General features: G+C 36.5%; 1 protein-coding gene across 4 annotated transcripts in view; it reads right to left on the reverse strand.

The window, feature by feature from the left end:
* The window catches only part of SYNE2 (spectrin repeat containing nuclear envelope protein 2), a gene marked incomplete at its 5' end in the record, with an annotated part of 272,663 nt that overhangs the window by 194,193 nt on the left and 52,059 nt on the right, over positions 1 to 26,411 (reverse strand). For 3 of the 4 annotated variants that reach the window (XM_082648159.1, XM_082648158.1, XM_082648156.1), the window contains 16 exons: positions 324 to 450; positions 955 to 1,073; positions 1,904 to 1,994; positions 2,141 to 2,352; positions 5,928 to 6,086; positions 7,773 to 7,907; positions 10,724 to 10,897; positions 11,198 to 11,356; positions 13,784 to 13,957; positions 15,475 to 15,624; positions 16,480 to 16,644; positions 18,332 to 18,519; positions 18,790 to 18,868; positions 20,370 to 20,532; positions 21,385 to 21,497; positions 22,107 to 22,271. In XM_082648159.1, the coding sequence (XP_082504285.1) occupies positions 324 to 450; positions 955 to 1,073; positions 1,904 to 1,994; positions 2,141 to 2,352; positions 5,928 to 6,086; positions 7,773 to 7,907; positions 10,724 to 10,897; positions 11,198 to 11,356; positions 13,784 to 13,957; positions 15,475 to 15,624; positions 16,480 to 16,644; positions 18,332 to 18,519; positions 18,790 to 18,868; positions 20,370 to 20,532; positions 21,385 to 21,497; positions 22,107 to 22,271 (2,373 nt within the window). Of the gene's footprint in view, positions 1 to 323; positions 451 to 954; positions 1,074 to 1,885; positions 1,995 to 2,140; positions 2,353 to 5,927; positions 6,087 to 7,772; positions 7,908 to 10,723; positions 10,898 to 11,197; positions 11,357 to 13,783; positions 13,958 to 15,474; positions 15,625 to 16,479; positions 16,645 to 18,331; positions 18,520 to 18,789; positions 18,869 to 20,369; positions 20,533 to 21,384; positions 21,498 to 22,106; positions 22,272 to 26,411 lie in introns of all 4 variants that reach the window. The other variant, XM_082648157.1, reaches the window with a different exon arrangement.

Below are 26,411 nucleotides of genomic sequence, written 5' to 3' on the forward strand. Positions count from 1 at the left end.
AACCAGAAGCTGTGTTGGCTGAAATCGCCTTCAAACACATTGTTTCAACCAATTCATCTGAAGCCTTCCTCCCCATCCCAAACACAATCTAAACTTCTGCAAGCCACAATATATAGAATATCAAATTAGAGCATGAGCAATAAATTAGCACCCCGAACAAACTCCTTCCTGGGTTTGGGTGTCTTCCTGAAATCCGGTGACCGAGAGTTCTTCAGAAACATCTAGCATATGAGACCGCAACAAAAATGGTGAAGCCTATACTTACGGCGGCATTATTTTCTAATAAAAGATAAAACTCCTCTAGTAATATTTTCAGTACTTACCTGTAGATCTGTCAGTTTATCCTGTAGACAAACACTACTCCTTTCCTTGTCACTAGAGAAATCAGAGATAATCCTGACAATGTTGTTTTGCAGGTGTAGTTCAAGATTGTCTCTGTGTGTATCATACCTGGAAAAAAATTAAATGCAATGTTACTTAATTTTAAAAATAAGACTAAAATAATTTTTTTTTAATTACTGTCAATTGTCCATGAGGAAATCCCAGAGAATTTCTGCTTAAGTTACTGGATCACATGCAAAAATTATGACTAAAGGAAAATAAAAACTTACTTATTAAAGTATAACATTTGCACTGATGAAAGATTTTTGCTGGATTTTCTAGCTGTTTAAAAGAGTTTACCTCTCCTTAACATATACACAATACTATACATAAAATAGATAACCAGCAAGGACCTACTGTATAGCACAGAGAACTATACTCAATATTTTGTAATAATCTATAAGGGAATAGAATCTGAAAAGGGATATATACATACAAACATACATCATATATATACATATATATGTGTGTGTGTACGTATAACTGAATCACTTTGTTGTACACCTGAAACTAACACAACATTGTAAATCAACTGTATGTCAATAAAAATAATTTTTTTAAAAAAGAGTTTACCTCTCTAGTAAACTATTTATAGATGCACTGTGATCCTTTTCATATTTCTCCATAACGCTTTCCTCCTGTTGAGGCTTTAACTTGGATTCCAGGCTGAAATCCTTAATCGATTCCATTGCCTAAGCAAATATGCAAAATAGTAAACATATTATATTCAATATACTTAATTGTCTGGAAGAGATAAACATTTTGTGATACAAAGGGATATCACTGATTCTTTATACCCCAAACCAGGAGATAATACAATTTATTTAAAGTTTCTCAGCTCAGAGAAAGGTCTTTCCATAGGACAGAGGAGACTTATTAGACTGAGTCTCACCTTCTAGTTGGTCTGTCAGCAGGATAAAGGAGTTCTCCCAGCCCCTAAGTGCTGTTTCTGCCTGTGACCACATAGCCATGGTCCAAGGCAGACAGAATCCTAGCATGCAGGAACAGACCTCTGAAAAAAAATACACCTTGCTCCTTCCCTACCCCTTCTGACAGGCAGTCTGGGCTGTGATACACAGCAAATCCCCACTTTCCTAGAATTTAAGAATTTAGAAAATCCAATTCCCAAGGAAATTAAAAGACATTATAATGAGAAAAAGACAAATGACAAATGAACTAGTTCATCTCAATGACACTGAAGCATCTGTGCAGTTTAAGCTCAGCCTCTTGTGCTCTCAATAGTAACACGCAGACAGCGTGTATTCATAATGGTTCAAAATGGTCTCTTTTGGAAAGAACTGTTGGTATCCTCAGAGGAAGATTAAGTTATGCTTGCCATAGCTTTGGTTTGTTGTATTCTAATTCTTTGAAAAGCAATCTTCCTTACATTATTTAAGTGGGAATTCTCAGCTGATGGAAACAATCAGATAATTAAATGCAACACTCAATGAGAAGTGGATTCTTGTACACCTGGATTTTTTCATTGGGTTTACTTCTAAAATACATTATCCAAATTTAACACCTTTTCAGCTGATGGCTGACTATCTGATTTTGCAGATGGAACCTCACTGAGGGCATTCCTTCCTCCATTCTCAGATGTGTCTGCAGTACCCCTAGGAAGGAATCAAAATTGCGTATTAAAATACAGGGAGAAAAACAAAGCCTAAAAGAGAATGAATAATACTCAGTGTCATTTGATTTCGAGAGAGGGTTTATCTCATTTCTCCCTGACATGCAGCTATTCTTGTGAGGCACTAACTTGTTTTTCGACGTGCCTCCCACAGTGGGTTGCAGTGTCATATGAATCTCAGAAGCACATTTCCGAAGACTTTCTATCTTCTGTTCGTAATCTTTGAGCGCTCTCCTCACTTCTTGTTGACTCTTCTGTGAAGTCAGCTCTTCACACAGCTCCCGCAGGACATCCATGTGGTGATCAAGCTGGTACAGGCTGCCTTCCTCCGAAAAGCAGGCCTGATTGAGGAAATAAAGCAGGGAAGGTGTTTCAAATGAGTTTACATGATTAGTCCTTGAGGATTAGAAACTAACAGATGTGTGTGACTTTAAAAACACCTTCAATTGATACAGCAACTATGGAGAACAGTATGGAGGTTCCTTAAAAAACTAAAAGTAGAGGGCTTCCTTGGTGGCGCAGTGGTTGAGAGTCCGCCTGCCGATGCAGGGGACACGGGTTCGTGACCCGGTCCGGGAAGATCCCACATGCCGCGGAGTGGCTGGGCCCGTGAGCCATGGCCACTGAGCCTGCGCGTCCAGAGCCTCTGCTCTGCAGTGGGAGAGGCCACAGCAGTGAGAGGCCTGCGTACCACAAAAAAAAAAAAAACAACTAAAAGTAGAACTACCATATGACCCAGCAATCCCACTACTGGGCATATATCCCGAGAAAACCATAATTCAAAAAGAGTCATGTACCACAATGTTCACTGCAGCACTATTTACAATAGCCAGGACATGGAAGCAACCTAAGTGTCCATCGACAGATGAATGGATAAAGAAGATGTGGCACATATATACAATGGAATATTACTCAGCCATAAAAAGAAACAAAATTGAGTTGTTTGTAGTGAGGTGGATGGACCTAGAGTGTGTCATACAGAGTGAAGTAAGTCAGAAAGAGAAAAACAAATATCTATGCTAACACATATATATGGAAACTAAAAAAAAAAAAAAAAAAAAGGTTCTGAAAAACCTAGGGGCAGGACAGGAATAAAGATGCAGATGTAGAGAATGGACTTGAGGACACAAGGAGGGGGAAGGGTAAGCTGGGATGAAGTGAGAGAGTGGCATGGACATATATACACTACCTAATGTAAAATAGATAGCTAGTGGGAAGCAGCTGCATAGCACAGGGAGATCAGTTCAGTGCTTTGTGACCACCGAGAGGGGTGGGATAGGAAGGGTGGGAGGGAGAGGCAAGAGGGAGGAGATACGGGGATATATGTATATGTATAGCTGATTCACTTTGTTATAAAGCAGAAACTAACATACCATTGTAAAGCAATTATACTCCAATAAAGATGTTTTTAAAAAAAGGGAAAAAAACAAAAACAAAAAAAACCCCAACACTTTCTTTTATAAGCCCATCCACTGTATGCCTGGTGTGGGAATGGGCACTGGAAACAAAGACGAGCAGTCAGCCCTAAAGGGATTCGCTGCAGCCCAGTGACGTAGTGAAGGAAACCAGAACACGTCAACCCAATGTATGCCTCTTTGATGTGAAAATTACTTTTTTTAATTGAAGTATGGTTGATTTACAATGTTGTGTTAGTTTCTGCTGTATAGCCAAGTGATTCAGTTAAACATATATATACATTCTTTTTCATATTCTTTTCCATTATGGTTTAGGATGTGAAAATAATTTTGAACTGAAGGCAATTAAGAAGCAGTAAACACAGAGGGAATTCCCTGGCAGTCCAGTGGTTAGGACTTCGCGCTTTCACTGCTGGGGCCCAGGTTCAATCCCTGGTCAGGGAACTAAGATCCCGCAAGCCACGCAGCATGGCCAAAAAAAAGAAAAACGAAACAGAAAAGGTTTCCCCTTTTCTACCTAAAGGCAAGAAATAAAGTTTATTTTACTGGAGACAGAGTTCTATCAGCCCAGAGATGGGACCAAAGGAATCTGCAAACAAACCCTGTACCCTAACCCTTACCTTCCTAGTTTCTTCTTCACCTTTTTACTATCCCTAGCCCAAACTCCTTTGTCTTGTCAATTCTTCACAAATGTATTGTTTCTTTGTCTAAAAGGTATAAAAGATTCCTGCTCTGGTCACTTCTTTGGGTCATCATGCTCTTGTGAAGGCTCCCATGTGCATATAAAAATTCAAAAAAACGTGTATGCTTTTCTCCTGTTAATCTGTCTTTGTCAGTTCAATTTCCAGACCCAGCCAGGGATCTTAAAGGATAGAGGAGGGCTTCCCTGATGGCACAGTGTTTGAGAGTCCGCCTGCCGATGCAGGGGACACAGGTTCGTGCCCCGGTCTGGGAAGATCCCACATGCCGCGGAGCGGCTGGGCCCGTGAGCCATGGCCGCTGAGCCTGCGCTCCGCAATGGGAGAGGCCACAACAGTGAGAGGCCCGCGTACCGCAAAAAAAAAAAAAAAAAAAAAAGGGTAGAGGAAAATTTGTTCCTCCCCAACAGTAGTCACATAAATAATGAGCATATCACATGACAAGTGCTATGACAGGGCCACTACCTGCCTTAAGGAGCCAGAGAAAGCCTCCTTCACATGGAGGAGCCATCTGAGCTAGAGGTGGAAAGAACACGTAGGAGTCCTTCCAAGTAAAAGGGGAGAGAGGTCATGCCTAGCAAAAGGAGCAGCGGAGAGAAGAAAAGCTCCAGAAGTTCTGAAAGGACATGGCTGGAGGGGTGATGAAGGCGTGTCCTGGGGCCACACATGAGGGGCCTTGTGTGGCCTTCTGAGGAGCATGGAGATGTCCCGGGAGTAATGGTGAACCAGTGACATAAGATTTGTGGTTCAAAGGGATCACTCTGGTGATAGGGCTGGAAGACAGTGCAACCACCATCATACTGAGAAAATGACCCCAGGTTAAGGGAAGTGGCAACACTGGTGGAAAGGAAGGAAAAGAAGCAGCTCTTCTGAAGATGGGAGCTGGCAACCGACTACACTAAAGCTGAGTGAGAAGGAAAGGGGAATGAGGGAGGGAGTTCTGAGATGGCAATGCCTTTCATAACCAGGATACATAAGAGGAAGAAAAGTTCAAGAGGAGATATTATTGGTTGGTTTGGGACATGCTGAAGTGGAGGTCTCTGGGGAACACTGGTGATATCTACTTCTTGGTTAGAAACACAACCTGGAGGTCAGGGGAAAGGACGAGGCTGGAGATAATGATAGGTGCTATCATTGTAGAGAGGGCAGTTAAAACACCCAAGTGCATACAAGTACCTGGAGCAAGCATGAAATTAGCCAAAAACTGAGACCCCAAAACTAAGACATCAGGGTAACACAATAAAAAAGGAAAATTAGTGAAGGGCACTAAAATGAAGGCCTCCCTCCAAAATAATAAAATAAGAAAAAGCAAGAGAGATTTGTATCGAGAGAGCCACAGCAGTAGCAAGTTTAAAAGAAATGAAAAGAGGGGTCAGGACTATCAAATATGCAGAAGAAATCAAACAGGATGAGGACCAAAAAGAGACCATTAGATTTGCCCCGGCTGGTTTATATCCTGATTTGGTATCTTTCACAAGAGCCGTGTTTCTGAGGACACCATGTCCTTACAAAAGTAACTACGGGAACTTCAATAGCGGGTGACACATCTTGTAACCAGAGTCTCAGGACAGGGGCCACTGAGATATATAAATAAGAAATATTAACTCAATTCTGAATTTTTCTCACTTCCAAAAAACAAGAAGCATGGGCTCTAGTTAGAGCTTGGACTGCAGAAGGGAAGATCCCCAGGGGACAAAAGGGCTGAAGTAATTTTCAGAGCAGATTTAACCCTAGCCAAGGGCATATAAAACCATTTAAGATAAACCCCACAGTAACAAAATGTGAATGGAAACAGGTTTTTACCTCATGTTGCTTGATGAGACCCTTGGTCCTTCCTCTGCGAATTAGTTTTTTTTCTTTATTTATTTGTTTTTCGAGTTTTGCAATATTGTCACTAAGTTTTTCTTTTTCGATGTCTATTGTTAGTTGTTGAATATACAAAGACACTTCATGATGAAGCGACTGCCAAGAAAAGAAAAACAAAAAAAACCAAAGGCACATATTAACCATAATAGGATATACTGAAAGGATTTCCATTAGAAACACAAAAATATTTGTTGTAACAAAGGATAGAAATAGAGCCTATGTGAAATTCTGATTCACCCATGTATCTTTGGGGAGGATGTTTTAAAATATATCAGAAACATATTTTTTTCTTTCTAATAACTAAAAATGTGTTTTGTCTGTGAAAGACACTGTTAGAATTAAAAGACAAGCTGCAGACTGGGAGAAAATATTACAAAACACGTATCTGAGCCTATGGAGAAATATCAAGTAACTACAATGTGTATCCTGAATGGGATTCCAGAACAGATGTAAAAGGACATTAGGGGAAAACTGTGGAAATATGAATAAAGTATAAACTTCAGTTAATAATCTATCAATATTAGTCCTTTAACTGTGACAAAGGTACCATATTAATGTAAGATGTTAATAACAGGGGAAACTGGTCATGGGTATATTGGAACTCTCTGTATTACCTTTGTAATAATTTTGTAAATCTAAAATTGTTCTAAAAGTTTATTTTAAAATGTGTATTAGGGCTTCCCTGGTGGTGCAGTGGTTGGGAATCCGCCTGCCAATGCAGGGGACAAGGGTTCGAGCCCTGGTCCGGGAGGATCCCACGTGCCACAGAGCAACTAAGCCTGTGGCCACAACTACTGAGCCCGTGTGCCACAACTACTGAAGCCCACGCGCCTGGAGCCCGTGCTCTGCAACAAGAGAAGCCACGACAATGAGAAGCCCGTGCACCACAATGAAGACCCAACATGGCCAAAAATAAAACAAACAAACAAATAAATAATTTTTTTTTAAATGTGTTTTAAGAAGGCCTTTAACAGTGGATATTCAATTATATTACCTTATTCTCTCTCTCTCTCCATATATTCACACACACACATGCACACACTTAATACTAAGTACCATTTACTAAACACAATCTCTGTGGTAGGTGCTTTATATAAATCCTTGCAACAATCCTGCCAAGTAGGTGGAATTATTCCCATCTTATCACTGAAGCTCCCAGTAGTTAAGCAACTTGCCCAAGGTCATAGCTGCTGGATCCAGGTCTGTCAGCCACCAAAGCCTATACCTATTTTCTATGAAACTCTATATGTTTATATGTGTCAATAAATTGTCTTAGTCAGGATCCAACCAGGAAACCAGAAAACATTAAATATTTAACGCAGAGGGAATTAAATGCAGGGAATCGATTATAAGAGATGAAAGCCAAAGAGGGGACAGTAAGGTAATCCAGAGATTAGCATCGGCAGAAAGCCGCTACCACCCTAGGCTGGAGGCTTCAGCGGAGCCCAGGGAGAATGGTCACCCATCAGAAGCTGGATCCATGGAACCTGCAGCCAGGGGGAGACACAGCTGCCAGAGGCACTGTGCAAGAGAGAAAGGGAAAGAAAGCCATTGGACTCTCCCTTTTCCACCTTCCAATCACCCTTTAATCTCCAAACACTGCTGTCATTGGATGAACACAGACAGAAGCCAGCTGATGCCAGGCCTGAGAACCACAGCCTACAGTGATCAGCCCTCCGTGATACGGGGCAGACAAGGGACCACCAAAGATGACTCTGATGACAAACAAGTCCAGGGCCAGATCTATAAGCAAAAGCTCCAGACACATATGTATGTTCTTACCTCCCACTTGGCACAGATATCTCTACTCTTTTCTTCCAAAGACAGCTTTACATCCTCAGTTACATTATTTTTCAATTCTTCAACAGCTTTCAAATACTTGGCCAGACTTTTAGTATTAAAAATTATTAGTGCTTCCTAAAAATAAAGCCACAGACAAGAACATGAAAGTCTTATTCTACTGCCACGTCCTCAAAGCTAATTTAACAGGTAGAATTTTAGAGTCTTTAACATGTAGAACCAGGAAAGGACTCCATGAAGACTATTTGAAGATTTAGGGGAGACTTCTCTTGGTAGATTGAGGTTGATCTCCCTTTTGTATCCCTTGAGTTCTTTTGAAAAGAATTGCAAAATATTCATTATTCAAATGTAGTTACACATTTGAGGCCAGGATAAAGACTTCCTTAAGATATGCAGCATGGTTTTTGGTACCCCTTTGATAAATATTTAAAAGGCTTACTGAAAGGCTTATTATGAGCCACTGGCAAAGTATCCTCTAAAATTCTTAAGTATTGAGCAGACGACCACACTTCATAAGTAATACAATATTAAGAGTACACCAGCTTGTATTAGAGATCAGTGTTGCAATAAGACACAATTTATAGTAGGGTTAAGATAGCAAATATTTAATATTGTACATAAGCATTTTATACTGCAAGGAGGCAACATCCCCTTATCATGGACTTCAAAGTTTTGCCCAGGGCCAACCATAATCGCAGTCCCATCCCAGGGAAGGAGCAGCAGGAGATGGGGATGGGATCTGCCTTCCCAGGAATGTGTTCGTCCCTTACTTCACACTTACCTACTCTTATAGAATATTACCTGGCAATACTCCATAAGGACAGAAACCTGGCTTAGGTAACTATCAAATGACAGAACAAAAGTAGTCTGGGGTCTGTGAAAGGGCAGAAAAATCTATAAGAGACAAGAAGGTGAAAGTAATTCTGGGGGAGAAGGCAATTAAGCAGGGTGGGAAGTCATTCATATACTTATTATGGGTCTCCTGCAGAAAAGGTACAACCTGAGCCCCCAGGAACCTCCTCCAAAGCCTCTGTGAGGATTGCTAGATTTACGGCCAGGGAAGACATGCTAGCCCTGTGTGCAGGAAGGGGGTTCCTACCACCCATGTGTCCCAGGAGTCCCAGGGGGTCTCAGGGCAATACCTGGCAGGGCAGCGATTCTGCTTCTGCTGTGAAAATGGATCTACTTCACTAAATGCCAGAGACAAAACGGTGGAAATCCCTGGCCTCAGATTCCAAAAGGAAGATGGTCAGGGAGAGGAAAAGGGTGCAAAAACTGACACTGTAACTCCTCTCTCTGGTAGAGGAGGGGCCTGCGGCCTCTGCTTTTTCTTTTTCTTCCCTCTTTCCTCAGCTGACCATATCTGTCCTTTTGAAATTCAGCCTAGTGATTACTTAAAAGAACTGACTCTTAAGTTTAGTTCAGCACTCTCAGCATATGGGAGTAAAAGAGAGGAAAAAAGACAGTGGGAATTGGTCAAAGCTGGTGGCTGGCAAGGTGCAAGCAGCATAAGATGACTGTGGGAAAAGCAATGCTGAAATACCTGATATCAGGGTCCAATACGGTTAACCGTCCAGAAAGCCAGAAGAGGGTTGAGCCCAGACAAGAGAAGGAGACCACAAGGAGAATGGAGAGGCTCCTGTAGGAGCTCCTTTTCCTGAAAAAACTGTGCACAGTAGCGCTGGCAGTATTGATTTACTTCATCATTTTTTTTTTAAATTGAAGTAAATTTACAATGCTGTGTTAGTTTCAAGTGTACAGCAAAGTAATATACATACATATATATTCTTTTTCAGATTCTTTTCCATTATAGGTTATTACAAGATATTGAGTAGAATTCCCTGTGCTATACAATAGGACCTTGTTGATTATCTGTTTTTATATATACTTAATGTGTATATGTTAATCCCAAATTCCCAATTTATCTCCTCCCCTATACCCCACCACTATCCCCTTTGGTAACCATAGTTTGTTTTCTATGTCTGTTAGTCTATTACTGTTCTGAATTTACTTCATCTTTATCTCCCCCAAAATGCCTAGCTCATTTTAAATGTTCAATAAACTTGTTAAATGCTGAATAAATGAATGAAGGAAAGAACACATATTTCTCTACCTGTCCAACCTCCAAGGGTAGAGACCGTGTTTTACTCTTATTTCATATCCCCAAGTACCTCCAGTGTTAGTTAATAGTGAGTTGGCTTTGGACACATCTTTTTTTTTTTTTTAAGTATAATTGATTTACAATATTATATTAATTTCAGGTGTACAACATGATGATTTGATGCTTTTATGGATTACGCTACATTTAAAGTTATAAAATAATAGCTATATTTTCTGTGCTGTACAATATATCCTTGGAGCTTATTTATTTTATACACAGTAGTTTGTACCTCTTGATTTCAATACATCTTAAGCTGCCTATCAGACCATGAAAAGTCAACCTAAAACTGTCTCCATACAAAACACTATTGGATCTTTAACTGCTGATAAGCATATGTTCATAAGTAGCTTTTACCAATGCATTTTAATAATAAAGGCTTTATTTTACATTTGAGGAATTTTAACCACTCAAAGTTTCTTCACATACCTTATTTTCATTTACTGGCAGCTGGATAGGACTAGAATTATTATGTCCATTTTATTTGATTAAAAAAGCCAGAGAAATTAAGATTCTTGCTCCATGTCATAGAAGTCAGCCGTGCTTTTTACACTATACCACTGAGTTCATTCATACAGTAAAATGTGAATTAAAAAAAAATCGTTTCAATTTTTATTTTTAAGAGTTTCTGGGGAACAATGTATAAAACTTGGAAATTTTTTAAAGTTATAACTTTGTTATAATTACAGTGATGGAAACATCTTGATTTCAAATGAGGTAGATTTATATCTACTAATGATAAATGTCCTACATTGGATGGCTGAAAGAGCCGCACCTTGTATTTTGAAATTAGTCCTCTCTGGCTCTCTCTTTGGCCAAGTAATTGTTCAGCCCTTGTAACGTATGATTCAAGTTCCTTCTGTGAGTCTTCCACCTTCAGCCTGACATCCAGGTCTGGGGAAACATCAGTTGAGTTCTTCAACACTGCTACTAATTTTACCATATTGATCTGTGATGACAAAAAATTCTCAACTTAACACTTAGCCCAACTTCTTAGAAAACTCATAAGTTAATAAATATTTTCTTTGAGTAGCAACTCATATTTTCCCACTAGACATAAGAACATCCTATTTATTATATTGATTTTTCCAACATGCTCTAAATAATAAAGAAATAAAATATAAGGCAAAATTCATATTTTACAAAACATTTCCAAACTACAAGGCAATCCTCCCTTCTTCCCTGCCCTCTCACTGACCACTCAGTTTTAAAGACTAAATTCACTAAATAGGGAATATTAAAGAGAGACCTGGACTTTCTCTTTAGCTTCTTGAATCTTTGCCTGAAGCCCAGCTGTGATCACATGCTCAAGAGACTCCTGGCTTGAAACATTTTGCACATCCATTTGTAAAGTGTCTTCAGTTCTAGACACAAGCTCTTCATACATAGAGCCTTTGGCAATAAGATGCTATTAAAACAAATTAAAGTGAGATCACTTAAATATCACTTAAATATTCTGATTATAAATATTCTTATATTTATATATTAAATAATTATAAATATTATAAATATTTAAATATAAATATTCAAATAAATATTCTGATTATGTTAAACATTAACCCTAACAATCTCATCAGGAAATCATAAAAAGTTAACTATTAATCCAAAATGAGGCAAATTTATAGTCTAAAAAATGTTATTTTAAACATTCATTTTGAAATTTTATATTAATATTATCAGATTCTGAGCAACAGTCTTTTATAGATTTTTTTTATATACTAAGCACTTCAATAAAATAAAGACTAGAAGAAATACAATGCCAATAGGGAGAAAATAAGTTGAGAGAGTAGTAATAAACCTTAAAAAGAAATTGTTGTAAGTCTAATCAGCCAGAAGGAGTTCAATAAATGTTACTGGAGAAAATGGCTATTGGAAAACACCTTTTTAGAACCATGCTTTATACAACATACCAAAAATGAATTTCAGATGAATTAGAAAATTATATATAAAATATGAAGCTAGAAAAGAAGAAATTATCCATGAAAATGGATCTGCTCCCTGGGTGCGGAGGGCCTTTTTAGGCATAAGAGACAGAAATGACTAAATAAGTACAAAAATTTTCTATGTGAAATAAACAACTTAAAAGTCAACAACTTGGTAAAAATATTTGCCACACAAATGAAAATGAGTCCTGATTCAGAGAGCTTATAAATTCAGTAAGAAAAATACTAAGATCCCAAAGATAATTCAGAAAATACAAAAACAGATATAATTCCAGAAACAAATGGCTAATGAACATATGAAAGACAGTTCAATCTTACATGTAATCAAATAAGTACAAATTAAAATAATGAGTTACCACTTTTCAGTTATCAAATTAACAAAAAAATTTTAATTACAACTCAGAGGTGGCATGGGTATGATAAAATAGAAATTATATTGTGTGATATCAACTATGTAAATGTTGATCTTATTTATCTTAGAGCAGTGGAACTATGGTGATTTTTATTCTCCTCTTTATACTTTTACACATTATTTAAATGTTCTAAAGTTAGCACGTTCATTTGTAACTTCAAATTTTTCTATTTTGAATCATAAAAGTAACAAAAGCTCCTGTAAAAAACTCAAAGAGTGGAGAGGTATACAGCACATAAAGAAAAAGTTCCTCTTCTTCCCCATCCTTCCCTTAACTGTCATTTAATCAATCATTCACACATTCATTTTAAAAATATTTACTTTATATCTACTAGGTACCAGGAAGTGTACTAAGAGCTGGGCATAATGCAGGATCAAGATACACAGAGTTAGCTATTTGTATATGCTTACAGATATTTTTCTATAGATATAAATGCATAAAGTTTAAAAAAGCAACTGTTTTTAAAAATACTAAAAGGATCACATCACCAATACTGCTCAGCAACTTCCATTTCTTACTTTACAATATATCTTGATCCAACAAAGATCTACTTAATTTCTTTTTAATGGAAGTATATTCCAGCTTGTTTGTGTTTTCACTGTTTATAACAGGGATCATTGTTATAGCTTTGAAATATTTTTTAAATATTGAATTTCTTATTTCTTACTCATTTATTTCACTACAGTAAATTCCAGATACAGCAAATAAATAAATACAAAAATAAAATTAGAAAAGCACTGGCAGATGGCACAGGTAAGTTTATATAATATTTTCAAAGCAATAAAAAGTATTACTCTTATAAACACAAAATTCTACATATACACCTTTCAGAAACGTAGATTTAAAAGAATTATACAAATGTTCCTTTATCCCAAGAACTTTCCATCTGGTTGTAACTTATGTCATGCTCTATAAATTTTATAGCTGAGCTGGAACTCAGTAAAACCTCAACTGTAACTCCTTTCCAGGGAGAACTGAGCGATATTAAAATACACTGTTGCCTCATTGCTTTTCAATGAGTCCACTGCCTGAGAATAAAGACAGAACAGAGTTTTAACAACATTCATCCCCACCCTGCATCAGTTAAGGAAGGGAAAGCTTAATATGGGGTTGATCTTTCAAAGCACAGGTTGTATAATCTCTTACATTTGCACTGCACTGAGCTATAGGAGACTGAACTCACTTACTCATCTCATTGCCCTCTGATACAAGAGAATATTTTAATCTCCATCCTGTAGCCGGGAAAATTAGTTCAAGAATTTAAAATCCTAAGGTATTATTAGTCTTCAAATCTATCCTCTGTCTTCAAGCAAAATCACAGCAAATGAGCCAGGGTTGAGATCCCACGCCATTTTTTTAAAATCCCAACAAAGGAAATTCTAACAGTAGTCTTATTACTGTTTCCTTTAAAACTTTTTATCTTAATACATAAGCCTACAACCATAAAAGCTGTCTTTTAAATACTTTTTCCACTCATACCTGCAAAGATTCTTCCACTGAGGTATCTACATCACCTTGTTGTCTCAGAAGATCCAAAACAGATGTGGTTTCCGCCTCCCAGATTTTCACTTGTCCAATCAGTTTTTCAACCTCTTCAGCCACTTTCAGTGTCCCTGTAAATTCTTCGTTTTCTTTTTCATGTTCTTCCCCAGCCTACAACATTCAAAATTATCACTATGAAAATGGTACCATTTACATTATAATTTTCAATTTAAAAAAGTTATATCCCTATAGTGAATTAATTGAACAATGAAAATCTCAAAAACAATGGCTGTTTTTTAAACTCAATGTTTTAATATTATCTTTATAAAGTTTAGTTAAAATGCATACTAAACTATCATGTCAAAACAAATAAAAAAATAAAAACAAGTGCTAAGTCAACATATTTTAATGATTTAAGATCTACTGTTTGGACAATGAAAACAGTACTTTCTGATAGCATATATAGCTTTATTATTTTTTTATTAATTTTTATCGGAGTATAGTTGCTTTACAATGTTGTGTTAGTTTCTGCTGTACAGCAAAATGAATCAGTTATACATATACATATATCCCCTCTTTTTTGGATTTCCTTCCCATTTAGGTTACCACAGTGCATTAAGTGTAGAGTTCCTTGTGCTATACAGGATGTTCTCATTAGTTATCTAAGCATATATCACTTTAAAACTTAAAAGATTTGTTCACAAAAATTTTCTTAAGGATGATATCATCCCTATCAGTTACTATTATCTCCATTTTACAGATAAGAAGATTAGAGCTTAGAAAATTAGGGTATTGACTCTATAAACACATTTCTAAAACTTGTATACAATTTAATTAAATACAGCTAGTAGCAATAGTAGTTGTGAAACATCAGAATCAAATTTCCACAAAATTAAGCCTTTTCCCATTAATAATCTCTCAATATGCTACAGGTTGATATGCTACAGCTTTACATGACAGACACATTCCTAAAGTTGTTTTTAATCAGATCATATTTTAAATGTATGAGAAAAATATTCTATATTCTTCTATTCTAAAAGCATATTGCACAAATTCAGATTTTTCAAGATCTTCTATGATTATGTCTTTTCACGGTGGGAAAACATGGGCACTCCATCATGGCAACTGGCCAAAGCCAGTTAAAAATTACTTTCTTTAAAACTATATAAGTTACCATTCTGAAGGAGGCACACTTCCAAAATCATAGGTGTTACACCTTACACGTGTATGATTTTTTTTTGTTGTCGTTTCTTTTCCATATTCTTATCTATAATCTAAAGTCATCCTCTGAATTACCCAACAAAGCAAGAAATAAAGATTTTATTTCCCTCCATTTTACAGAAAGGAAGCAAGACACAGGGCAGGGGCTAGCCTAAAGCTGGACAATTTCTGAATACTAGTCAGAAGCAATCTGAAGAAGATATCAACTCCATCTCCACAGCTCAGAAGTCATGACTGCTTCTGCGTGTCTGCAAACTCCCCAGTGAGTGAGACACCCAGGGCTTTAACACTGAAGACCACTGCATGAGGGACCCACTTGGGCATTTTATTGGAAAATGACCATACTTTAAATGTTATCTAATGATCCCATTTACCACTGTTTCAACAATATGGTTTTTTCAAAAGAAAAACAGCAAAGTTAAATTATTTCTATGTACAAATGAAATACATAAAGTATGACTATTTACCATAATATTCTGACTGTGATTTTCAGGAAGTTCTACTGACATATCTGTTGAAAAATCAGCAGTTAGGTTCTCTTCTTTAGATAGTTGAGTATTTCCAGAATTGTCAAGAAAGGGCTCATCTTGCTTTTTTATAAGGGGCAGGTTCACTTCCTATAAAAAATTAATGTCATGAAATATAATGTTTATATTTTTACGCTAAGATATATGATTAAAAACAATAAATGAACATAATATATTCAATATATTTTTCAGATATATCAGTTAGTAACAACGTTATAAAATTTCCCATACAACACCTCAGTCTCAAATTGTTATGAATAAGAAATAGAATAATTTAATAATTCAAGTTCAAAAAATTATTTATTAAAGGTATGCTTCTATGAAGCACTACACTAAATATAAAGATAAATAAAGCTTAGTGTATGTTCTCAAGGATCTTGAAATCTAGTAGGCAAAAATGCTTAACGTTATTCTTTAATGGTAAAAGAATTTCAACTAGAAATCAGTATGCTGTATATCCACGCAAAAACCTGTACATGAATGGTTATATCAGCATTATTCATAATAGTCAAAAAAGTGGAAAGAAGCCAAATGTTCACCAACTGATCAATAAATAAAATGTGGCATATCCATACAATGGATTATTATTTGCCGATAAAAAGGAATGAAGTACTGATACGTTACAAAATGAATGAACTTTGAAAACATTACACTAAGTGAAAAAAGCCAGAAACAAAAGACTACATATTATATGACTCCATTTATGTGAAACATCCAGAATACGGAAATCTTTAGAGCTGGGGACACTGGGAGAAAATGAAGAGTGACTGGTAATGGGTACAAGTTTTTTTATGAGGTGATGAAAATGTTCCAAAATTGATCATGGTGATGGCTGCACAACTCTAAATATTTCAACTGAAAACCACTGAGTTATGCAGATTAAATGAGTGAATTGTATGTATGGAAATTATACCTCAATGAAGCTGTTACCAAAAAAAAACTTACAAGCTGAGTTTTTGTAATAAACTTTCTCCATCTTTTATTCAGCCTCCTCAGTTCTTTAGAAATAGATGATCCAACTTCATCATTGCTGACTTGAATTAAGAAATTTCCCACTTCATTTAAAGTAGTATGTTCTAGATTCCACTGGGACAGTGTCTCAAAGGAAACCTACAAAACATATAATCAATGTAATATTTTAATGACATACTATTTGTCTTTTCATTATTTATAATAGATCTTCACCAAGGTTGACTGTAAAGCAAAAGTGAGTGTGAGGGGGCTTCCCTGGTGGCGCAGTGGTTAAGAATCTGCTTTCCAGATGGGTCCCTGTCAGGGGACATGGGTTCGAGTCCTGGTCCGGGAAGATCCCACATGCTGCGAAGCAACTAAGCCCGTGCTCCACAACTACTGAGCCCACGCATCACAACTACTGAAGCCTGCACACCTAGAGCTCGTGCTCCGCAATGAGAAGCCACCACAGTGAGAAGCCGGTACACCACGACGAAGAGTAGCCCCTGCTTGCTGCAACTAGAGAAAGCCCAGGTGCAGCAACGAAGACCCGATGCAGCTAAAAATAAAATAAATAAGTTTTTTTTTAAAAAGTGAGCGTGAGGTTTTTGCAGAGACTTTGACTCTCCCTATTGGTTGAGCGCTTCATCCCTGATCACTAACTGGCAGGCGCTGGCTGCCTGTTATCACTCTTGGTCCCGAACTTTCAGGAAGCATCTGATCTTCTATCTTTCTAAGTGGCTAATGAGCTTACAGCAAAGGTTCTCAGACTTTTTCAGTTCATGGCCCCCTTAATGTCTCAGTAATTTTTTCATGGATTTCCTAGGCTAGAAGAATTATCTAACATTTCTCATTGTTAAGTAGTCAGGTCCAAACAACTTAGTAGTAATTTGTGTGGTGTCCAGCAGACAGATGTTGCTTTGTCTCCCTCAAATTTTAAATTACTTTGAGAGTCCTTTTTGGCAACTCAGGTCACCTCAGCACAGAGTTTGGAAATTCTAAGGCTTAAAGTGCTATTTCCTCAGAGAAATGTGAATTTTAATAAAAGGACTTTAAAGACAGAAGAGCTATTGAAAGTCAAAGATGTGAAATTCTGGTATCAACAGAGGTGACAGGAAGAAATAATGATTCACTCAAATATTCTTTTTGTACTCATATACTTATCAGAAACTTTACTTTCATATGAACAGCCTGTTTTCTGTTAAGTAACATTAGCTTCTATTTGGAAAATGTTTAACCTACATTTATTTACAACAGAGGGAAACAAATGAAAGAAAGAAAAACTACCTCAGAGAATAATCATAAAACAGGTTATTACATAAATAGCAAATAAAACAACAGTGAATTACTCCAAAATTTCTTCTATAGTTCTCCACATAAGTAAGCTATTTTGTTTTTCCTCCTCCAGAAAGTCAGAAAGGTTTTAGAACTGAAAGGTATGCACCCAAATAGAAAAAAAAAACTTTCTAAAACATTCATTTATTTTAAATGTATCTATAAGCTATCTACTACTCCACATCTTTTATTTCCCTTCCAAGGAACTTAGCAATATATCTTCCAAAAGCTATACTGTGTATGTAAATTATACCCCAATAAAGCTGTGTGTGTGTGTGTGTGTGTGTGTGTGTGCGCGCGCACGCACATATGTGTAAAACCTATAACAAAGAGAAAAATTCCTTTTAGCAATTATATGAGAAAGAAACTAAACCCTTTCCAAAACTTTGGAGGATTTTTCCGACAGTCATGCTTACTTGTTCCTGGCCTCTCATTTTTGTATTGAAAACGAGAGTCTCCAAATAAAATGAAAAAAAGTAAAATTGAGCAGGTGCCATTAGACTGAAAATACCTCTTTCATCTGTTCCTTCTTTGTTTCCTCAAAACAAGCCTTTAGTAAACGAAGCTTTTCCACATAAATTGTCCAACATGCCAGAACTTTTTGTAGAGTGGACTTCACATTATATATATTTTTTCTATACGTGCAAAAATGATATTCCACCATTGTATATTGTTTACTAATATTTGGATATTCTCCAGCTATAAGGTTAACAAAACAAGAAAGTAATTTAGAAAACAGTTTTTCATTAAGAGAATAATACTGCTAAGAAAAATACTTGCATACTAATTGACAGTGGTGAAATAAATATGTATACTAACAATACTAAAAGTGGATGCAAGAATTTTCTAAAGAAAACACATATGTAAAACCAATTTCTAAAACATTAAGGTACATAAAGAAAGCAAAACAAATGAAATGCTATTTTTAAGTGATGGTCATTCCATCAAAAAGTAATTGTATAGCTTTACCCAAATTCTTATGAATTTCTTCACATTTTTGAAAAGAGGTTTCAAGTTGAGCTAAGAACTCTTTTTCTTCAATAAATTTCTGGGGAAAAAATGAAAATAAAACATATTGACAGTTTTTATTTTTAAAAATGTGTCAAGAAATCCAGATAGACATATACACATTGATGAAGCACTTAGGCACCAAAATTTCTTTACAGTTTTAATACTACATATTTGGGTAGGAAAAGAAGAAGAGTAGCTCATGAAGAGAGATAGTTAAGTTCTAAGAGACATAAGCAATATCTAGGTATGAGACCTGACAGCTTATCGTAATGCACTGACATAGTTCTAAAATGGTTTTCCTCTCATGAGAAAAGGCAAGTATTTATAGCAATTTCAACAACTCCTACCATACATATTTATTAATATTGCATAATTTATATCAGCTTCTCTTATCTCATATGCCTTTATTAATATTGAATAATTTTTATTAGGTATTTTGAGTATGTTATAAATAGATACAATGCATCACACAAAAACTCTTGAGAAATACTATTACCGAAGTTATTATGTGCATTAAGCTAGAAAAATCTATGGAAAATAGACAGTTAATTAAAAACTCATTGTACACTTATGTGCCAATGGTATGATTATTCAAATGGAAAAATGAAAAATCAAGGTAGGAAAAATAAATTAAAATATTCAAAATCTAATCTAATATAGAATGACGATTCCTGTTTAGGAATGTACAGTATTTAAATCATAAATTGTAAATAAACCTTTCCTCATCATGTTTTTCCAATTTTTACACTGAAGTTTACAATCTTGGGTTTTTCTTTTTGGCCCTCATTCCAAAAACAGAGAAACAGGGAATTCCCTGGCAGTTCAGTGGTTAGGACTCAGTGCTTTCACTGCTGTGGCTCCAGGTTCAATCCCTGGTCGAGTAACTAAGATCCTGCAAGCCACGCAGTAAGGTCAAAAAAAAAAAAAAAAAAAAAAAAAGAAAGACAGAGTAACAGAAAGAAGGATAATAAGGCCTAACTGTAGAAATGACACGGCCAGTCTGCTTTAGTGTTAATTTACCAAATAAACACACATTTAAATCATTTGCAACATTTTTTCCCTATAAATTGCAAGAGCTAAACCCCCTCCCCCAGAAAGCCTCAAGACAAAACACACTGTTTTTCCCACTCTTAAAACTTGAAAGGCTAAGATTAAAATGTTCAAAGAAAAATTTAATTTTTGACTAAAACCATAAATCTGAGTGGGGAAAAATATTAAACAAGATGTCCAGTAAGTGAAAGTAGGAATTTTTTTAAAGGAAATAACATTGAACATTGAAACTTTCTCTATTATGTAACTTAGTCCGGTTAACTCAATCTCCTCTGTTGTGCTAAATAATGTTTTCTCTTTCTTACTCTTCCCAGTGTCTGTTATTTGCCTACTGGTAATTCTTTTCTCTAGGCAATGTTTAAGCTAATGAAAGCTACCAAGAAAACTCATCTCAAAACCTGAAAAGGTAAGGGAAATTGTGCTAAGGAAAAATGCAAATCCAGCACCATGGAGAACAGTTGTCTGAGACATGAAATAAAGCAGCTTACATGCCAGTCTTCCAGCAATAATTCCACAGATTCTTTGCTCCCGTATTTGATGTTCCAAACAACCAATTTTGATTTCACTTCATCTAGCAAACCAAGAACTGAGCACTTATAGTAATGAAATTCTAGAAGTGGAATGAATTTTTCCCCCGAAATGTTGTTGATTCTGGAAGATAGTGCAGGTTTTAGAATTTAATTTAATATTGTTGGCCAAATGTGAGAAATCCGTTTGGCATTTTCAAAAATATTGGGGCTTTAACTTTTTCTTTTAAACACATGGAACTCAAATGAATCCTCATATTTTTTTTTAAACAAAGTAAAACAAACATTGTGACTAGATATAAAACAGCTATTTCTAAGATAAAAATATCTAACAGAACATTTTCTGAAGAAACTATTCCCCTATTGAGAAATTCTATAATAAAATGTTAATCTCTAAAATACTTTACTAAACTTGAAAACTTCCATATAACTTAATGCAACCGTAATTTCAACATTTCACTTTAACAGCTTTCATTATTAAGGCTAATACCCTCTTAATATCATTCTAATAAGCTGCTTATGAATAATGAGAAAAGAGAAGATGATGTGGACAACCACAAATTAAACAATCTTCATATCTGTAGTTTTTTTGAGTTTATAAAGTGCTTTCATATACCTCCTCTCATGTCACCTAGTATCCTTGTGAGACATGAAGAGTGATTACCATTACTCTGTATTTAAAAATGAGGAAACGTACAGAAAGACATAGTAACTTGGCCACAACCAAGATAAAGAGCTGTTTCTGACTATACGTCCAGAACTTTTTCCACCACCATATCCTACCAGGCAATAAAAGAGGAAGTATGTTAGCATGATATAATGTTACTATTACATAAAACATGAAGGAACTGTTATCAAGACTTAAAGACCTATTATCAGAAATTATTGAAAAATCTGTATTTTCTGGTCCCTATAGCACCATGTTAGTGCTCAAACACAAAGGTGTCAGCAGTTGTGAAAGGGTAGTGATACAAACCGTCTTTTCATTTCCTCCAATTTGTTAGGTGGTACCAATGGCAAATGTTTTTCATCTCTATTTTCAAATGTCAGGAGAGTATTCAAATGACAGTCAAATTTATCCATCAGACTCTGAAAAGAAATTTAGCATGATATAACCAGATTTATTGCCAAACACTGTAATTGAAGGCTTGTTAATCTCATTTGCTCTGTGCATGCATTGCATCTTTTTTCAAAACAAAAATCATAAAGCCCTTTCATTTTTAACTAAAATGTTGTAAATAAATATTTTCATCATAAATGTTTTAAACTGGACCATTTTACAGAGAGGCAGACTGCAGTTTCTCTGGTAACAGCTTTATCAAAATCTTTTGTTTTCAGATGTATTTTCCATTCCTTTGTGGGCTCAAATGCTATAAATCTCACCTATCAAATTCTTTCATATCATTTTAGTGAGAACCCAATCTTCTATGTTTTAAAACAATCTCCCCTCTCCTTTTCTGCCAGACTTTACAGAGTCCAGACTTTACTGGACTCTTCTTATTGTTTCCACCTTAAACTAGCAGAATGCTCGTCAAATAACTGAAGCTATCTTTTGGGACCCAAAAATCTCCAGGGGAATCACCTAAACCATCCTCAAATACCCACTATACTTCCTTCCCTCCTTTCTAGGAACATCTTCCTCAAGAACAGTTCCTAACAAAGCACATATTTTTCCATGTTTCTTTTTTCTTTTCCAACCTGGAATAAAGTCATTTTCTCTTGCATTAGAGCCATGGCTTCACAATAATCCTGGGAGGCTGGCAAATCTTCATCTATCAGCTCCTCCACCCCCTGGAGCCAAGTTTCTATTTGATAGAGGGGTGAGGGCAAGACATGATTCAACTCTGTCTTCCACACATTAATCTGAAAAAAAAAAGGAAAGATGTTCCTCAGTAGACACTTCTATAGTTTATTTCTCCACATACGGCATGCTTAATTCTTTAAAGAATTCTTTTAAAACCACTCTTTAAAAACAGTATATTAATTCTCTGATCTGTTAGACAAGGAAATCTTGATCAATAGGTAAATTTCTTAGTTCTAAGTATCAGTTGGCTAGCTGCTGATCGAGAACATAATTTGTTCAAAAGTAGAAGAGGGCACAAGAATAAAAACAAATATTTTGATAAATCCATAATGAGTCATGAGAGGGAAATTAGAAATAGTTAAACCACCCCTCGAAGCAGGGGTAGACTACTGTACTACATGACCATCATTTGAAATGCTGTATGCCCTGGAGTTCTCCGACATTACAGCTATACTTCACAAGCAGATTTACAGATTACTTTCCTAACGAGCCCTAATCATGTATTTACATTAGATATCTCTACCATATCTCCTGAATATCTGTGCTTCACCAAATCCCCCGCTCCCCAATCCAGCCAACCTCCTCCTTCCTCAGCCTTCCCACCACTCCTTAAATACTTGAGTCACATAAATGCCAGCTACTTATTGCCCCAAACCCTGATTACTCTCCCAGGTCTTCGCCCTTGCTGCCCCTTCTACCTGGATTTTCCCCTGCTAAACACCATCAAAACTCACTCACAGAGTCCCATACAGGTTAAACCCAAGGAGAAACACACCGAGAAACACAGTAATCAAAATGGCAAAAATTAAAGACGAAGAAAAATTATTGAAAGCAGCAGGGGAAAAACAACAAATAACATACAAGAGAACTTCCATAAGGTTAACAGCTGATTTCTCAGGAGAAACTCTACAAGCCAGAAGGGAGTGGCATGATATACTTAAAGTGATGAAAGGGAAAAACCTACAACCAAGATTACTCTACCCGGCAAGGATTCAGATTCCATGGAGAAATCAAAAGCTTCACAGACAAGTAACAGCTAAGAGAATTCAGCACCACCAAACCAGCTCTACAGCAAATGCTAAAGGAACTTCTCTAAGTGGGAAACACAAGAGAAGAAAAGGACCTACAAAAACCAAGCCAAAACAATTTAAAAAATCGTAATAGGAACATACATATCGATAACTACCTTAAACGTGAATGGATTAAATGCTCCAACCAAAAGACACAGGCTTGCTGAATGGATACAAAAAAAAGACCCATATATATGCTGTCAACAAGAGACCCACTTCAGACCTAGGGACAGATGCAGACTGAAAGTGAGGGGATGGAAAAAGATATTCCATGCAAATGGAAATGAAAAGAAAGCTGGAATAGCAATACTCATATCAGATAAAATAGACTTTAAAATAAAGAATGTCACAAAAGACAAGGAAGAACACTATATAATGATCAAGGGATCAATCCAAGAAGAAGGTATAACAATTATAAATATATACACACCCAACATAGGAGCACCTCAATACATAAGGCAACTGCTAACAGCTATAAAAGAGGAAATCAACAGTAACACAATAATAGTGGGGGACTTTAACACCTCACTTACACCAATGGACAGATCACGCAAAATGAAAATAAATAAGGAAACAGAAGCTTTAAATGACACAATAGACCAGATAGATTTAATTGATATTTACAGGACATTCCATCCAGAAGCAGCAGATTACACTTTCTTCTCAAGTGCGCACGGAACATTCTCCAGGATAGATCACATCTTGCGTCATATATCAAGCCTCAGTAAATTTAAGAAAATTGAAATCATATCAAGTACATTTTCGGACCACAATGCTATGAGATTAGAAATCAATTACAGGGAAAAAAATGTAAAAAACACAACATATGGAGGCTAAACAATACGTTACTAAATAACCAAGAGATCACTGAAGACATCAAAGAGGAAATCAAAAAATACCTAGAGACAAATGACAACAAAAACAGGATGATCCAGGGTTTCCCTGGTGGTGTAGTGGTTGAGAGTCCACCTGCTGACGCAGGGGACACGGGTTCGTGCCCAGTCCAGGAAGATCCCACATGTCACAGAGTGGCTGAGCCATTGAGCCATGGCTGCTGAGCCTGCGCGTCTGGAGCCTGTGCTCCGCAATGGGAGAGGCCACAACAGTGAGAGGCCCGCATACCGCGAAAAAAAGAACAGGACGATCCAAAACCTATGGGATGCAGCAAAAGCAGTTCTAAGAGGGAAGTTTATAGCTATACAAGCCTACTTCAAGAAACAAGAAAAATCTCAAATACACAATCTAACCTTACACCTAAAGGAACTACAGAAGGAAGAACAAACAAAACCCAAAGTTAGCAGAAGGAAAGAAATCATAAAATCAGAGTAAAAATAAATGAAATAGAAATAAAGAAAACAATAGCAAAGATCAATAAAACTAAAAGCTGGTTCTTTGAGAAGATAAACAAAATGGATAAACCATTAACCAGACTCATCAAGAAAAAGAGGGAGAGGACTCAAATCAGTAAAATTAGAAATGAAAAAGAAGTTACAACAGACACCACAGAAATACAAAGCATCCTAAGAGACTACTACAAGCAACTCTATGCTAATAAAATGAACCACCTGGAAGAAATGGACAAATTCCTAGAAAGGTATAACCTTTCAAGACCAAACCGGGAAGAAATAGAAAATATGAACACACCAATCACAAGTAGTGAAATTGAAACTGTGATTAAAAATCTTCCAACAAACAAAAGTCCAGGACCAGATGGCTTCACAGGTGAATTCTATCAAACATTTAAAGAGCTAACACCCATCCTTCTCAAACTCTTCCAAAAAATTGCAAAGGAAGAAACACTCCCAAACTCATTCTATCAGGCCACCAGCACCCTGATACCAAAACCAGACAAAGACACTACAAAAAAAGAAAATTACAGACCAATATCACTGATGACTATAGATGCAAAAATCCTCAACAAAATACCAGCAAACAGAATCCAGCAACACTTTAAAAGGATCATCCACCATGATCCAGTGGGATTTATCCCAGGGATGCAAGGATTCTTCAATATATGCAAATCAATCAATGTGACAAACCATATTAACAAATTGAAGAATAAAAACCATATGATCATCTCAATAGATGCAGAGAAAGCTTTTTTTTTTTTTTTTTGCAGTACGCGGGCCTCTCACTGTTGTGGCCTCTCCCATTGCGGAGCACAGGCTCCAGACGCGCAGGCTCAGCGGCCATGGCTCATGGACCTAGCCGCTCCGCGGCATGTGGGACCTTACCGGACCGGGGCACAAACCCGCGTCCCCTGAATCGGCAGGCAGACTCTCAACCACTGCGTGACCAGGGAAGCCCCAGAAAAAGCTTTTGACAAAATTCAACACCCATTATGATAAAAACGCTCCAGAAAGTGGGCATAGAGGGAACCTACCTCAACATAATAAAGGCCATATACGACAAACCCACAGCAAACATCATTCTCAATGGTGAAAAACTGAAAGCATTTCCTCTAAGATCAGGAACAAGACAAGGATGTCCACTCTCACCACTATTATTCAACATAGTTTTGGAAGTCCTAGCCACAGCAATCAGAGAAGAAAAAGAAATAAAAGGAATACAAATTGGAAAAGAAGAAGTAAAACTGTCAGTGTTTCAGATGACATGATACTATACATAGAGAATCCTAAAGATGCCACCAGAAAACTACTAGAGCTAATCAATGAATTTGGTAAAGTAGCAGGATACAAAATTAATGCACAGAAATCTCTTGCATTCCTATATACTAATGATGAAAAATCTGAAAGAGAAATTAAGGAAACACTCTCATTTACCACTGCAACAAAAATAAAATACCTGCAACAGAATAAAATACCTAACAATAAACCTACCTAGGGAGACAAAACACCGGTATGTAGAAAACTATAAGACACTGATGAAAGAAATTAAAGATGATACAAACAGATGGAGAGATATACCGTGTTCTTGGAAGAATCAATAATGTGAAAATGACTATACTACCCAAAGCAATCTGCAGATTCAATGAAATCCCTATCAAATTACCAATGGTATTTTTTACAGAACTAGAACAAAAAATCTTAAAATTTGTATGGAGACACAAAAGACTCCAAATAGCCAAAGCAGTCTTGAGGGAAAAAAGCAGAGCTGGAGGAATCAGAC

Source organism: Grampus griseus (genome assembly GCF_964374135.1).
Source record: "Grampus griseus genome assembly, chromosome: 2".
Classification (NCBI taxonomy): Eukaryota; Metazoa; Chordata; class Mammalia; order Artiodactyla; family Delphinidae; genus Grampus; species Grampus griseus.